This window comes from Euprymna scolopes, chromosome 23 (assembly GCF_053919585.1).
Source record: "Euprymna scolopes isolate OS-2025 chromosome 23, ASM5391958v1, whole genome shotgun sequence".
Lineage (NCBI taxonomy): Eukaryota > Metazoa > Mollusca > Cephalopoda > Sepiida > Sepiolidae > Euprymna > Euprymna scolopes.
Genome location: NC_136504.1, coordinates 80,787,613 through 80,804,201, shown reverse-complemented (window position 1 = coordinate 80,804,201; position 16,589 = coordinate 80,787,613). Strand labels below are relative to the sequence as shown.

At 29.4% G+C, this 16,589-nt stretch overlaps 1 protein-coding gene across 3 annotated transcripts in view; it reads left to right on the top strand.

Annotated features, from left to right (window-relative positions):
- LOC145246041 (Kv channel-interacting protein 4-like) overlaps positions 1 to 16,589 on the top strand; it is a 362,502-nt gene that overhangs the window by 185,791 nt on the left and 160,122 nt on the right. For all 3 annotated transcript variants that reach the window (XM_080107880.1, XM_080107882.1, XM_080107881.1), the window contains exon 2: positions 8,403 to 8,527. In XM_080107880.1, the coding sequence (XP_079964006.1) occupies positions 8,403 to 8,527 (125 nt within the window). The remainder of the gene's footprint in view (positions 1 to 8,402; positions 8,528 to 16,589) is intronic.

Here is a 16,589-nt window from a genome sequence, read left to right as displayed (position 1 = left end):
TATGACATTAAATTTGAGTCACTGTGTATTATAAAATTCTTAGTATGAAGAGAATAAAGCATTCAAAAATAAATTTAATAATCTCTTCTAAAAGTCATAAAAATATTTTTTGACAAAATATTTTTTCCAATAAGAATGTCAAATATTTTAATTAATTTTAAAGATAAGTTGGTTACTCTCTCGAAAAAACCCTGGAGGAGATTACTGTTTGTTTTTAGACCTATAACAATAATAATAATAATAATAATAATAATAATAATAATAATAATAATAATAATAATAGATTGTGGTAGATTTTGGAGTAATGGGTATGTGTCTTTAGTAAGGTCTGTGTGTCACTGTGTTCGTATGTTTATTTATGTACAGCCATATGTCCACATTGTCTGACCAATAGTCATCAATCTTGGTCAACATATTGGCCACGGTCTAACTTTGGATTAGTTGGGAATATCTAGGTCAAGTTCAAAGCCAAGAAAATGGCGAAACTCGTACTTCCGACAATAATTTCAATTCTGTTCATCATAGAAACTCGCTACATGGCCATATTATAGCTAGTTAAGCCGAAAGTCGAACTTTTGACAGAATTTCAACAGCTAACTTTTCCAAATTTGATGTATGGATCTAATACTTTTTCATAACAGTAACCAAATAAGCTGCAATGTACAGTTTTCCCTTTTAAAATATTTACAACAAAAACTTGTCTAGCCACAACCACTAACAATAATTAAAAACTAACTGGAACTTCCATGAACAAAGTTTCTTCGCTAAAACTACCCGTCTGTGGAACAATACATGGGGCTGCTTCTCAGTAAACAACAACATGGTCTTATGCTTCAATTTTTTTGAGATGATGATGATCGATAATTCATATTATTTGGATTATTCAAACTACTGTTCTCATCTTGAAAACAATAGTCGCCTTGACATGAACACTCCAGATGAGAATAGTAGTCTAAATAATTCAAATAATGCGAATCACATGCTCGTTTTTAAATGTAAACAAATTCTTGATTAGTCATCTTCGTAAATATTCAAATTTTGACCAATTACAATCATTGTTAGCAATCCTCACGATGTTGTCTCATCATCCACCTGATAAACTCCTTAATCATCATCCTCGAGTAGCCTTTTGGCCTTGATAAGCAATTACTTGTAAGTAAAAGAAATGTTTCCATGACATAATTTTATGAATATTTCATTCAGTATGGAGAAGTAAAGCTCAGATAAGACTTTGACCCATCTTTACGTTGTCAGGCGGATTTATGCAGTCTCACGACTAACTTATGTTCTTATTGAACATGGAAACGAAACAGAATCTGAGGTTGACTAAAGATTTACTATTTAATGATATTAGTTTCGGATATAAAGGGCAAATGAGGAAATTAGATATTGACACGGTTTCTATTCAACACATGATCTATCGGAAATTAGGATACACAAAATTCTTTCTCCTAGAATCAACTAGACGAACCATGACCCGTTCTGACAACGTTGGTACATTGTGCACCTCTTCTTTTTCCTATCTTTACTCATTCTTACTCCTTACACTCTTTCTATTCTTTTTTTTCCTTTTCTTCTTCATTCACTATCCATTTATTTTTACCACTACTACTCCCTCTGTCCACCTCCTCCCGCCATATCTCGTCTCATTTGCCTCTGACCGCCTAAAGTGTGCTGTCGTGCTTTTTCTTTTTTCTTTATTTACATAATCCTATTACTTTCTTATGTTACTACTATTACCACTACTTCTTTTATTTCCTCTTCCTGGTTACAACTTCTTATCTCACTCGTGCTTCCTCCCACTACCAGAAACATACCGTGTGCAAATAACCAAGCCTGTCAGATTATCAGAGCTTTTAGACCTATCTTTTAAATGTTAGAAATCGGCTGTGTTGTATTCTGTGATTAGATCATGTTACGTTTGTTATTTGCGAAACAAAACAGAATTGCAGACTGAACATTCCATGATTCCTATTATTTTCGTTTCTATTAACGTCTTCATCGAATCGAAAGGGCGAATGAGGAAATTAGATGCCAATACCGCTTCTATTTGACACAAAATCTTTCGGAAGTACGCTTAACAAAAATTCTTTGTCCTATAATTAGAGTAAATATGAAAAGAACGAAAGTAGATATTATGTGAGTGATACGCATCTTAATCCATCACTAGCAATTTTTTCATACAATCAAGTTTTTGTAATACTACAAGAATTTACAGCTTGGAGATTCCAATGTTCACCGGAAAAATAAAAAAAGGTTTGAATACAATCCGTCAAAATTACCTCAAATAATTACTTTCATATACTGGACTTTATGTATCTTCTATACATATAAAATCAATAATTATTATAGAAATCTATATGTTAAAAGTTATATAGAAATTTATATATCAAAAGTTATATAGAAATCTATATGTAAAAAGCTATATAGAAATCGATGTATAAAAAGTTATATAGAAACCGATATGTTAAAAGTTAGAACATTCAAATGATTTTCAGTAAGAGTTAAAATTTTAAGAAATTTAAAGACTATTAAAATTTTCCTTTGGTTCACTGAAGTCCATAAAATAAAAAATACAAGAATGTAAAAAAAAAGCGAAAATCATTTGATCTAAATAGAGTTTCTCTGTTTTAAACAAAGAATATCTCAGTAAAGTATGCATTTTAAAAAAGATTTAAACATTTAAATGTGTTTTTGACATTTTTATATTTTAAAATTATTCACTTGTTTTCTTAAAATAATTTGAATTAGTTTATATTCGTTAAATTTGTTTGGTGTTTGTAAGAAATGCAAATATTTTAGTAATAACACAAACATTTTTATTTTTATCTTTTTTTATCTTTTATATCAAGGAAAAAACTAAACAGTAATATATTTGAAATTGCTTTTCCTAAAACATCTTTCAACCAGCAACACAGACAATTCGTGGTGAATACCGTTAATTTATATATATATATATATATATATATATATATATATATATATATATATATATATATATATATATAATGTCTATGTGTATGTGTGTCCTATAGGAAAAAGTTTAGAGAATCTATATAAAATCTAATGGTGTATTTTTATGTAAAATTAACCAGGGAAAATAATGAAATTATTCTAGAAACTGTTATATGGTTCAATAATTCACTGTATATATATATATATATATATATATATATATATATATATATATATATATATATATATATATATATATATATATATATATATATATAATTATTTTTTTACTATAATAATTAAATACCTACAGACACTAGTGTTTCATCCTTTCGGGAATCTTCAGTGAAGGGTGTCACGATTAATACAAGTTGAACGATTCGAACCCTGCAACACGAGACATCTCTGGCTCGATTAGCGAAGACCTAATCAATTCGGCTACCATTAACTGTATGAAATAACGTTGAATTTAAACATTTTAATTTTAAATGTTCATTTACGTAAGTCAGACAGTGATCTAATCTTTATACGATGATCTATGCATAAGAGCTAAGTTGACCGACTTTAATTCAACTGAAAGTGCTCAACGATAAGAAACGAATTATATATATACATATATATATATTTTAAATTTCATCATACATGTGAAAGCATATGCGATACCCTGCCCTCATCAGCCCCCAATTAAGGTGATAACACAATTTCGGTAGCTCAAGGCGATACTGCCACTCCTGATGCTACCAAGCAGCTTTTGCCACCGGGCAGGATATTTAAAAAAACAAAGACAAAAAACAGATAAACAAGGAGAAATGTCTGTTCATGCTGAAGTCTTCTTGCTCTTGACCAAATCCATCTTGACGCACATTTTTAAGACGATCAAAGGCAATTCTCAGATTGCAGCCCATGATTCCTATTTTTGTAAGAAACAAAATGACTGAGTGTCCTAGAAATCCACGACAACCAACCTCAATAGGAATCACATGGCATCTCCAACCTTTTTTCCATGCGGTCGACACACAGTGTCTCATATCAGTTTTTCTTCCGTTTCTATGCTTCCTCCTAGTTTGCCTCCCAGAGGGTTGTCAATTTTATGAGGAGGACACTTTTCTTTGAATCGAACCATACTACATTGTCTGATCGCTTTTCTGTTTGGATTATGTGGACTGTAAATGGTTGAGATCTACAGAAATTTTCTAGTTATTGGTTCCACCCAGCAGCTTTACATTAGAAGTTTTTTTTTTCCTTTTTCACAGTACATTCTACTTCTTTGTGAAACTGAATTATGAGTTCCTTGGCTGTAATAAGTTGCTGGTTTGTTGTCTCGCATTGTGTTTTCAACAATTCCATAATATATGTATGTGTGTGTGTGTGTGTGTATGTGTATGTTTAAAAAACATACAAAATAACTGATATCTTGTGAGTGAAATCTTATAAATATTTCTGATAAGTAATCTTCTTGCTCGCACAGGCATCGAAAAGCAAGCAATGATAACAAATCTAGTTGTATCGAAATAATTACTTTTTTGCGTTTTCTGCATTGGGTTAGTGGAAAAAGTGTTAAAATACAAAAACAGTAAAAAAATTTTATCATTGCGTAATTTTTATGTCAAATTTGGATGTGAATTGGTAAAATCAGCAGAAATTGACAAAATTGGGATTTGGATATTTTTTTTGTTGGCACAAATCACTAGTATGTGTTTTTATTTTTCTTCATATTTTTATATATGATTCCTCGTTGTCAATGGCTTTTATTTATTATTCAAAACGGCATTTAGTTTATAAAGGGATGACTTCGTCTGTAACCTGAAAGACGTGCTGGATGGCTTCAGGAAACAGTAAACCAATTATTTTAAATATTTTGTCAGGGTTTACTTCTAATGAAAAGTATCCTTATCTCAGAGTCTCTAAAAAATCTCTAAAGAGACGGAAGACACAAGTTCTCTCCATCCGGGACAAGATCATAACTATGGAGGTCAAAATGCCTTTGAAAGGAACACAGTACCAAATTTCTTAAGAAATCTTCCACAATAAATACATGAAACACTCAACTCCCAGACTATATTATGGTCTTACCGATAACAGATAGTGATTCCTTGTTCAATTATTCCGTGCCCAGCTGTCAGTTGACGTTCGTATAATATGTTTGGAAATATATATCGTGTTGTTTAACATTTTTTGCATGTATCTTAGTTTTCTAATCTGTATAAAAATTACATGATCTTAGTTTTGTAATCTGTATAAAAATTACATGATCTTAGTTTTGTAATCTGTATAAAAATTATATGATTTTAGTTTTGTAATCTGTATAAAAATTATATGATCTTAGTTTTGTAATCTGTATAAAAATTACATGATCTTAGTTTTGTAATCTGTATAAAAATTACATGATCTTAGTTTTGTAATCTGTATAAAAATTACATGATCTTAGTTTTGTAATCTGTATAAAAATTACATGATCTTAGTTTTGTAACCTGTATAAAAATTACATGATCTTAGTTTTGTAATTTGTATAAAAATTACATGATCTTAGTTTTGTAATCTGTATAAAAATTACATGATTTTAGTTTTGTAATCTGTATAAAAATTATATGATCTTAGTTTTGTAATCTGTATAAAAATTACATGATCTTAGTTTTGTAATCTGTATAAAAATTACATGATCTTAGTTTTGTAATTTGTATAAAAATTACATGATCTTAGTTTTGTAACCTGTATAAAAATTACATGATCTTAGTTTTGTAACCTGTATAAAAATTACATGATCTTAGTTTTGTAATTTGTATAAAAATTACATGATCTTAGTTTTGTAATCTGTATAAAAATTACATGATCTTAGTTTTGTAATCTGTATAAAAATTACATGATCTTAGTTTTGTAACCTGTATAAAAATTACATGATCTTAGTTTTGTAATTTGTATAAAAATTACATGATCTTAGTTTTGTAATTTGTATAAAAATTACATGATCTTAGTTTTGTAATTAATATAAAAATTACATGATCTTAGTTTTGTAATTTGTATAAAAATTACATGATCTTAGTTTTGTAACCTGTATAAAAATTACATGATCTTAGTTTTGTAACCTGTATAAAAATTACATGATCTTAGTTTTGTAATTTGTATAAAAATTACATGATCTTAGTTTTGTAATCTGTATAAAAATTACATGATCTTAGTTTTGTAATCTGTATAAAAATTACATGATCTTAGTTTTGTAACCTGTATAAAAATTACATGATCTTAGTTTTGTAACCTGTATAAAAATTACATGATCTTAGTTTTGTAATTTGTATAAAAATTACATGATCTTAGTTTTGTAATTTGTATAAAAATTACATGATCTTAGTTTTGTAATTAATATAAAAATTACATGATCTTAGTTTTGTAATTTGTATAAAAATTACATGATCTTAGCTTTGTAATCTGTATAAAAATTACATGATCTTAGTTTTGTAACCTGTATAAAAATTACATGATCTTAGTTTTGTAACCTGTATAAAAATTACATGATCTTAGTTTTGTAATCTGTATAAAAATTACATGATCTTAGTTTTGTAATTTGTATAAAAATTACATGATCTTAGTTTTGTAACCTGTATAAAAGTTACATGATCTTAGTTTTGTAATCTGTATAAAAATTACAGGATCTTAGTTTTGTAACCTGTATAAAAATTACATGATCTTAGTTTTGTAATTTGTATAAAAATTACATGATCTTAGTTTTGTAATTTGTATAAAAATTACATGATCTTAGTTTTGTAATCTGTATAAAAATTACATGATCTTAGTTTTGTAATTTGTATAAAAATTACATGATCTTAGTTTTGTAATTTGTATAAAAATTACATGATCTTAGTTTTGTAATTTGTATAAAAATTACATGATCTTAGTTTTGTAATTTGTATAAAAATTACATGATCTTAGTTTTGTAACCTGTATAAAAATTACATGATCTTAGTTTTGTAACCTGTATAAAAATTAAATGATCTTAGTTTTGTAATTTGTATAAAAATTACATGATCTTAGTTTTGTAATTTGTATAAAAATTACTGATCTTAGTTTTGTAATCTGTATAAAAATTACATGATCTTAGTTTTTTAATTTGTATAAAAATTACATGATCTTAGTTTTGTAATTTGTATAAAAATTACATGATCTTAGTTTTGTAATTTGTATAAAAATTACATGATCTTAGTTTTGTAATTTGTATAAAAATTACATGATCTTAGTTTTGTAATCTGTATAAAAATTACATGATCTTAGTTTTGTAATTTGTATAAAAATTACATGATCTTAGTTTTGTAATTTGTATAAAAATTACATGATCTTAGTTTTGTAATTTGTATAAAAATTACATGATCTTAGTTTTGTAATTTGTATAAAAATTACATGATCTTAGTTTTGTAATTTGTATAAAAATTACATGATCTTAGTTTTGTAATTTGTATAAAAATTACATGATCTTAGTTTTGTAATTTGTATAAAAATTACATGATTTTAGTTTTGTAATTTGTATAAAAATTACATGATCTTAGTTTTGTAATCTGTATAAAAATTACATGATCTTAGTTTTGTAACCTGTATAAAAATTACATGATCTTAGTTTTGTAACCTGTATAAAAATTACATTATCTTAGTTTTGTAATCTGTATAAAAATTACATGATCTTAGTTTTGTAATCTGTATAAAAATTACATGATCTTTGTTTTGTAACCTGTATAAAAATTACATGATCTTAGTTTTGTAACCTGTATAAAAATTACATGATCTTAGTTTTGTAATCTGTATAAAAATTACAAACAAAAATAAAATTATTTTTAAGTTTAAGTCATTCTATAGTGAATTATTTAGGCAGTATTCTTTTTGTTGCAATATTTTTAATATAATGTGGTATGATTACAGAAAGTTGGAAGGTTTTACTTATAGACACTTGTGAAAGAAACTGACCAATCAAATGAAACCACTTCTGCTTGCAACCAATCAGAAACCAGAATTGATCCATAAAACTATTAAATCTTTCAGCATTCTCACACATCATTTTTTCATATCCACCCGAAAAAGATCTGTTGCTCTTTGTCTGCAAAACTTTAAAGCCTGAAACTTATACAGAACCTGAAATTCTTCATCTCCAGGATTTGTACAGAACAGCTCCCCATCGGAAACTGTTTGGAAATTAAACATTGCTTTCAATTCAAGACTTTTATTTAAGCAAATATTGTTAAAAATAACAAAATTCTACTGCTTGGTTATACTTTGTTATTTTTTTATAATAATCTTTTTTGTGTTAAAAGGTGACTGTATGTTCCATATGCGTCATGTATATAATATAATATGATAATTTATTGAATATTTCAAAAACTATTTTATTCATACAAATGTTTTCTGCCCATTTCTTTTAATTTTTGAATGAGACCAAATTTATTTGAATTTTCAATTCTATTTTTCAGATCATGACATCGATGATCTTGAAATGCAAATGGTACGGTACAAGCCAGAGGGACTGGATGTACTGTGCCGAAATACAAAGTTCTCTCGTAAAGAACTACAGATAATGTATCGAGGTTTCAAACAGGTATTGTTCTTTTATTTATAAAATCTTTGTCTATTTCTGCTTGTTCCTTTCTCTTTTCTATATTTTTCTATATTGATTGTTGTAAATGCCTTCAGAGTAATCGTCTCTGATTTTTTCTTTCTTTCTATAATTATATTTTATATTATTATATATAAACTGTGCGTACTTTTGGAATCGTCTGTTGTAGGTAAGTCCCAAATACAAAACATAATACATGTATACATACTATTTTATAAATTGATAAATCCAACATAGTTTTATTTAAAAAAACCGCTATGAAAATGTATTCAATAGAAATACATCTTTATATATATATCTATTATATATATATATATATATATATATATATATATATATATATATATATATATATATATATTAAGTAATGTGATTGATAATTTAAAATTTAAAAATCAAATTATAATTAAATTAAAAATCCGTTTCATAAGAAGGAACAACAACAAAATCAATTATCTGTACGATCGTTTCGGAAAGCAATGCTTTTTATTGTGGTATACATCAAGTTATGTACAATAATTATATATAGTTTTTTGATAAGCAAGGTCTCCTCATCTGCAAATTTTGAAGGGTTTTTATTGAATTTAAAAGACACCATAAATAAACCTAGCATTAAAAGTAAGGCAGATGAATCTGAAAAAATTTAAATAAAAGGTCTGGATTTAAAATTTATAAGAAAATTAATATGGGTTAGAGATAGAAATAAGTAGAGAAAAATATATATTTTTGAATTTACATAATAAATTTGCTTTAAAAATATATAGAGATATTTACCTTTTAATTTTTCGTTTTTTGAAATCAGGAACTGTGGTTACAATAGTCATTTAGATGTTTGCTATAGCTTTTTATCTTATTGAATGATGAATTTTAAAAGGGGAAGGGACGCTCGTGCAATAAATTGTTTCCGTTAGCATATTTTTGATTTAAAGACGCTACGGTTTATATATAGAGAATATTACTATTACATATTTTAAGGGGAGATAATTGTCATGTTTTCTTTACTTTATTTATTTGAAGGGTGTAAGGGAGATAATTAGTCTAACTTAATTTATTAAAAAAAAATTAAAAAAAATAATTGTAATCTATTTTTACTAATAAGTAATTTTTAATGATTTAAGGTGGTTTATATTTATTAAATTTAAACCAACGTTTATGACTACATGTCATAAGCTCCTGTCTTGAATTTAATAGTTTGGTTGTATTTTTTATATCTTCATATTTTAAAATTTTTAGGGTCTCTTTTGTACATAGTGCACAAAATTTATCTCCTGGTTTATATGATTTGCAAGTCTCAATTATTTGCCATTTTAAGTTGAAAGAAATATTGCTGTTTTTTAGTTGCCAAATATAGTTGGATAGAGTAGTTTGGTTTGACAGAGTGTTATTTTTAAAAGAATGTTTGTGCGTTGAAATTCTATGTTTTATTAGGCCAGATGTGGAACCAAAATATATTATCTCTTGCTTGTTGTGATTATTTTCCGTTAGGTCTGTTGTTGGATTATTATATGGTGGGTTGATTAGTAATTGATCGGTAGATTGGTTTAAGTTGGTGTTATTATTTAATCTGGTAGTTGAGTTATGGCTGTTAATAGGTTCATGTAGATCTGGAGTTTTTGATACTGTGCAGCTATAGATAACATTTTTTTTTTTACATGAGCCTTGTAGGGGACATTTATTTTTTCTTCTACAGTTACAGTCCGATGTATTTTGTATAGTTGTATTTTGTAGTTTATTAATTTTCTTATTATTAGAGCTAATTATTTTCTGATGAAGGTTAGGCATAGTAGAGTAAGAGACTTTCATTGTGTTCTTATTGAAAATTTTATTATATCTATGGGGGGCTTTAAAGTTCTTATCTAATATTTTAAAAAATTCTCTGGATATGTTTGTTTCTAGGTTTTTGGAATATGGGGGGTTGAACCATAGGATCTCCTTGTGTCTATTCTTACGTTTACGGGTTTTGGTTTGCTGTTTATTTGTATTATTATCTAATATTTGTGGTTTGGTTTTATCTTTTTTTGTCTCTTGGTTATTTTTCTTAACTCGTATACGGGAAGACATTGCCATATTATATGTTATTACGCTCTTAATAGGTTTATTTTCAATGCAGTTTATGTTTCTATCATTTTCATTTATGAATTTAATTTGTGAATTATATCCAGAGTTTTTAAGGGCCTCATTATAATATTTTTAATTTTTGTTAAATATGGATTTAGTAGAAGACAGTCTAGAAATTCTTAAAGCGATATTGGGAACTATTGATTTTAATATTGATTTAGGGTAGTTTGATTGATTGTGGACATATAGTAGTGATTGGTTAGGTTTATGATAGGGTTCAAAGGTAGAATTCTCAAGATTTAAGGTTATGTCTAAGAAATTAACAATTTTTTTATTAGGGTCGATCTTTATACTAAGTCCATAATTTTTAAATAATTTATGTAGAGCTTTAATTGCTTTTTCATAATTTTTATTAGTAGAATTAGTTACGAAAAGTGCATCATCTCTATATAGTCCTCCTTCAAGTTTGAATTGTTTATGGAGTATACAATGTATTTCATTTAAAAGGAAAAGGCCAACTAGATCAGTGACCTGAGTCGAATCCGTCGATCCCATTAAAATGTTGAAGTGGTTAGGGGTATTTTTCCTGGTCCAATATTTATTATCAAATGTTATTAAAGACTCTCTAGCTATAAGTATTATATATATATATATATATATATATATATATATATATATATATATATATATATATATATGCATACTAATCCTTGCAAAGATGAATCGTGGAAAATTGTGTGTAGCTTGATTGCCATATATATTGTCACAACTTACTACCTTGCTTTTCTCACATATTGAACACTAGTGAAGTAAATACTGAAACCCGACACATATACTTTTATGAAGAACTACATATAATATATCTAGGTTTCAAACAAGTATTGCTCTTTCGTTTCTAAAATCTATGTGTAGCCTAGGAATCATCTTTTGTCGGTAAATCCCAATTACAAAGTATAATACATATATATATATAACATTTTATGAATTATGATTATGTGAAGATCATCGAGCGTCCAACATGATTTTTTAACCGTTCGTTTTGAGTCTCTTACTCAGACGTAAACATGCATCAGCTTTTTATGGATTAATATTTTTATTTTAACGGAATAGAGATCCAGCATTTTTCTGATGTTTCGAGTTTTACTTTGTGGTTTTCTCATTGTAATATATATAAGGTGAATAAAGTCGTAAAAACCGTTTTTTCAGCACGAACGAAAACCCTTTTTTGTGCCTTTTTTGTTTTTACTCTTTTCACCTCAAACAAGGGGCATTGCTTCTTAGACGCAAAGGGCTACTATTTGGTATCATGTCTACAGGAACTGTGAAAAGTTGAGCAGCGAGATGTCTGTTAACATTGCATTTAAACGTCTGCATGTTCATACAGCCAGGGAAGCAGGAAATAGGGAAGAATTTTCCAAATCTTGCATCCGAGAGAAGAAACTTTTCAGCAGGTAGGGGCCTCAACAGTGAAGAAGTGAGATTTTGCTGCTTGTCAGGTTAGTCGAGAGTATGTACAACGAGAAGGGACAAATACTGTGAGTAATTTGATAAATATATTTCCACTATTATGACGAAGAAATTCCTTATACGGCACCTTTTTGCTTAATATTGGGAATAGATAACTGTTTTGTTGATCTCACTGTTCAAACCTCAGGCACGAGTCACATCTTAAGTTTGAACCCGTCGGGTTCATGCATCCAATGTAACAGCTATACATAAAGAAGAGAATTAAGTCTACAAGCAAACATAAAGTAAGCTACAACACAGTGTTTGGCATCACCAATCGACGGAACTCGAATAATGAAAACATATTTCTATATTTAGTTTGCAACAGGCGACTAATTAAAAATTACAGTTACTATTTTTTTAAATATAGTTTTTTTCCCGGCGTTCTAAACGTGCTGCGTCACGACAACGTGAAATGAACTAAATTTATTCACTAAAATATCTATATACTTGTAATTATTATTGAATGTAATTTCAAATAAGATAATAAATGAGTATAGAGAATACACTTAAAAGCAAAAAATAGTATTTATTGAGAAGAGTGAAAAAATATGGTGGTAGGGGGTAATCTATGATGTGGGAGATAGGCACGTTTACTAAATGGTAAATTTTACAAAAAAAAAACAAGAATATTTCGACCGTGTTGCCGCGATTATGTATTCCATTACTCATCAAAAATTAGTTCAACAGTGAATTCTAAACCTAGAAATAAACACACACACACACGCACGCACACACACACACACAAACACACACACACACTATTTATGAAATAAAATTATCATAAGAGTTGTGTCATATTTTTAGAAAAATAAACAAATTCTTCATAACTGCATAACATCATAGATAGCATCTATAATGTAGACGTTAAAAGAAGCATGTTTATGAATACTTCCAATCGAATTATTTTTCTAAAAATATGACAAAACTCTGATTATGGCTTTATTCTGGAAAAAAATTAAGATTAAAGTGAAAAAACAATTAATGGGAGCAACTTGCATTGAAAAAGGCTATTTTCAACATATATATATATATATATATATACTCATAATCAAAAATTTAAGACCACTTGAAAATCTTTAAAAATAAATCTTTTTGAAGGATAAGTTTTAAACTCCTTCCATTTTACCAACCTAAAATGTTATGAGGAAAAAACTACATTCCAAACATTTAATTCAGAAATTGACATTTTTATAAAATGAGGCCGTTTTACACTTGATCAAGACGATAAGACCAGGGGTATAAATTCTACAAAATTGTACGAAAAGTGTATAACAACATTCAACAACCAAATTTAATAATAAGTTCTACTTCAACTAGTCTAGATGACTTCAAAAATTCTTTGGGTCATGCTTAAAATAAAGCATTCCATTAAGGCGAGGAGATGTTGCTCCACCTTCTGAAGATGACTTTACGAAATTCATTTTTTGTTGAATATTGTTTGCCATTTCGATAAACATCTCTTGCCATCTATCCCGAAACATCTTCAATTCGATTCAAGTCCGCCGAACATGTAATATATCCCAAGAAATAGACCCAATTTTCTTGCAGAAAGGTCAAAGTATGTTGTGCAGCGTAGTTTGAAGCATTATCCTGTTGAAATAATCATCCGTCCCAACACCAACAAATGGCCCTCAATCATCAACGATGCTTTATGCTGCATGCTAACATAACCAGCCGCTGTCTGACGACCCTGCACCACCTAGAGCTCCATCATCCATCTGTAAGAAAAGGAAGCCAATGCCAATAGGGAATTTCACCACTATGACGTGTGAAGAAAATTTCAGGAGGCATGTTTTCATTATGCCAATATCGTTGGAAGCCAGCTTTTTATTTACTATGCTTTTTATCGTAAGTGTCGTTTGATGGTTATTGGACTGCAATCAGCATCTGTGACTGCCTTAATTTGACTAAAAGAAAGTCCCCTGTCTTTCACAACAACCCGTCTTATTTTCCTACTTAATGCAGGAGAATTTTTTTGGGCGGGGGCATTCCAGTGAATTTTGCTTTCTATAATACTCACTGTTTTTTAGAAAGTTGCAAATCACAGTTCTACTGCGATTTACCTTAGCTGCGATCGCCCACCGTGAGAAGCTTGCTTATGGAAATCTAGAATTCGAGCACACTCAACTTCGGTAAGTTTATTTGCTTTAGACATGGTGACTCCTTTACACAGTCTTTAAAATTAATCTGTAACATTAATCTGTAACTAAACAAAAAAAAACAATCTATACTCCTAATCTTATAATTGTGATCAAGTGTAAAATGCCCCATTTTATAAAAATGTAAATTTCTTAATTAAATGTTTAGAATGTAGCTTTTTCCCATAACATTTTAGGTTGTAATATTGGTAACCTTAAGTGGGAGGGATTTAAAAGCTATCCTTAAAAAAAGGTTTCTTATTAAAGATTTTCAAGTGATCATAAATTTTTGATCAGGAGTTTATACACACACACACACACACACACACATATATATATATATATATATATATATATATATATATATATATATATATATATATATATTCCACATTCAGACTACGTCGCAGCTCACAAGAACCATGACAGCCAACAAACCGAAAGTTTAAGACTCGAGTTTCGCCCTCATTTTGGGAACATCAGTTAGGCACATAGAACTCAGGATTTGAAACCCGAGACTTTTGCATGCACGGCGAGCACTCTACCAACTGACCAAACACGCCACACACACAAGAAAGCCTATTATATGACACAGACTAAACATCCGACAGTGGATTGAATCTATCTCCAACTAAACAAGGGACATGGTCATCGCAACCAGCTATAATCCAAGCCGACGTCTCACAATTAGGAATTTTATACTCATAAGGACAATGCTATCGCGACACGCTAACTTAGTGAGCAATCAGCAATAGAATCTTCAGAATGTGAAAGAATATATAATTATTTCCACAGCCAGACAACGCCGCAGCTCACAAGAGCCATGACAGCCAACAAACTGGAAGTTTAAGACGAGTTTCGCCCTCATTTTTCTCAGTTGGTAGAGTGCTTGCCTTGCATGCAAAAGGCTAGGGTTTCAAATTCAAGATAGGCATCAAGAAAGTTCCTCACTCTCCCTATAGTCCAGACCTTACTCCCTGTGAATTTTGGTTATTCCCTAATCTTAAGGAAAACCTTAGAGGCTGTTGTTATGAAACAACCGAGGAAATGATACGCTCACATTAGACAACTTCTCTGGGGCCTTCCAGAAGTTGTTGGAAGGATACAACAAAGGCATTGCAGCCGGAGGAAATTATTCTGAAAGGAAATAGAGTTTCAATAAAAATGCCCGTATGAAAAAAAGTCTGGAAAATTATTGAAGGCACCTCGTATGAACTTGTAAATCAAATAACTTATAGATATTTACTTTGCTAATAAAAATTTTAATCAGATATATTTATTAGAAAGTCATTATTATGCATTGAAGTATGACAATGTCTTTGACTGAAACCACTCTTTGTTCACAATTCATTCTCCTCTGTGCTCTTAAGTATTTTACCAAAGCTCTCAATTAGTTATCAAAGATCCAGAATAGATTTAACCCATAGATGAGACCTTGACAGGTACAACTACTTCAGGTTGGAATGGGGTAATACAAGTAAAATACACACTTTCAAATCGCTTAAATTACGACATATGATCAGCTGTAGCTGGATCACATTTCAGTTTGATCCATTGATAGGACCTTTACAGATATTATAATTTCAGGCAGAGAAAACCTAGGAAGAAAGGCAATGTAGGGGTGACCCCACATTTGCTAAAACTTTCAAGTTGGGGACTTCACCACCTGATGTCATTGAAGATCATGGGCAGAACCCATTCTGTTTACCACATAGTTTGGCCCAGAGAGATACTATCACTTCATGTCAGAGTGAACCTGAGAATAATAGAAACTAAAGGTTTATTTGATACTCCTGAACGATGCTACCACAGAGTGGAATCAAGAGTTTTTCTTGTTTGTTTTCTTACTAATAAGTCACCACATATCAAGACTAAATGAACACTCAATAATATGCGTTAATGTGTGACCTTGCAGGTCTGGTTGTATTCAAAAGTGTATTAACAAAAGTATGTTACAGAACTATGCCTCATGATTCTGGGGCCATAACTGCCACTAAATAGCCATAATTACTTCCTACAGCAGGAAGATGTGGCACAAAGCCGGAAAATTGGGAGAGTCAAGTCAGCACCTCTAAAGAAGAAACACTTTGAACTTTCAAAAATTGCCTGGGTAGCCTCATTTGTATTCTTCAGTTGAGATGCTTCAGGCAGTTAGCAATAAACTAAGTCCACCCTAAAGAGTGAACCTCCTAGGATTACACAGGATGAATACCTCATCTTGACAAATAATAAATAAAATCACCAAAATGCCTGTTTCAGATGTTTGACTAATACGTGTTCACTATCATTAATGGACGACAAATGAATGGCACCAATAGCTGACAGAATTTTTAATAAAA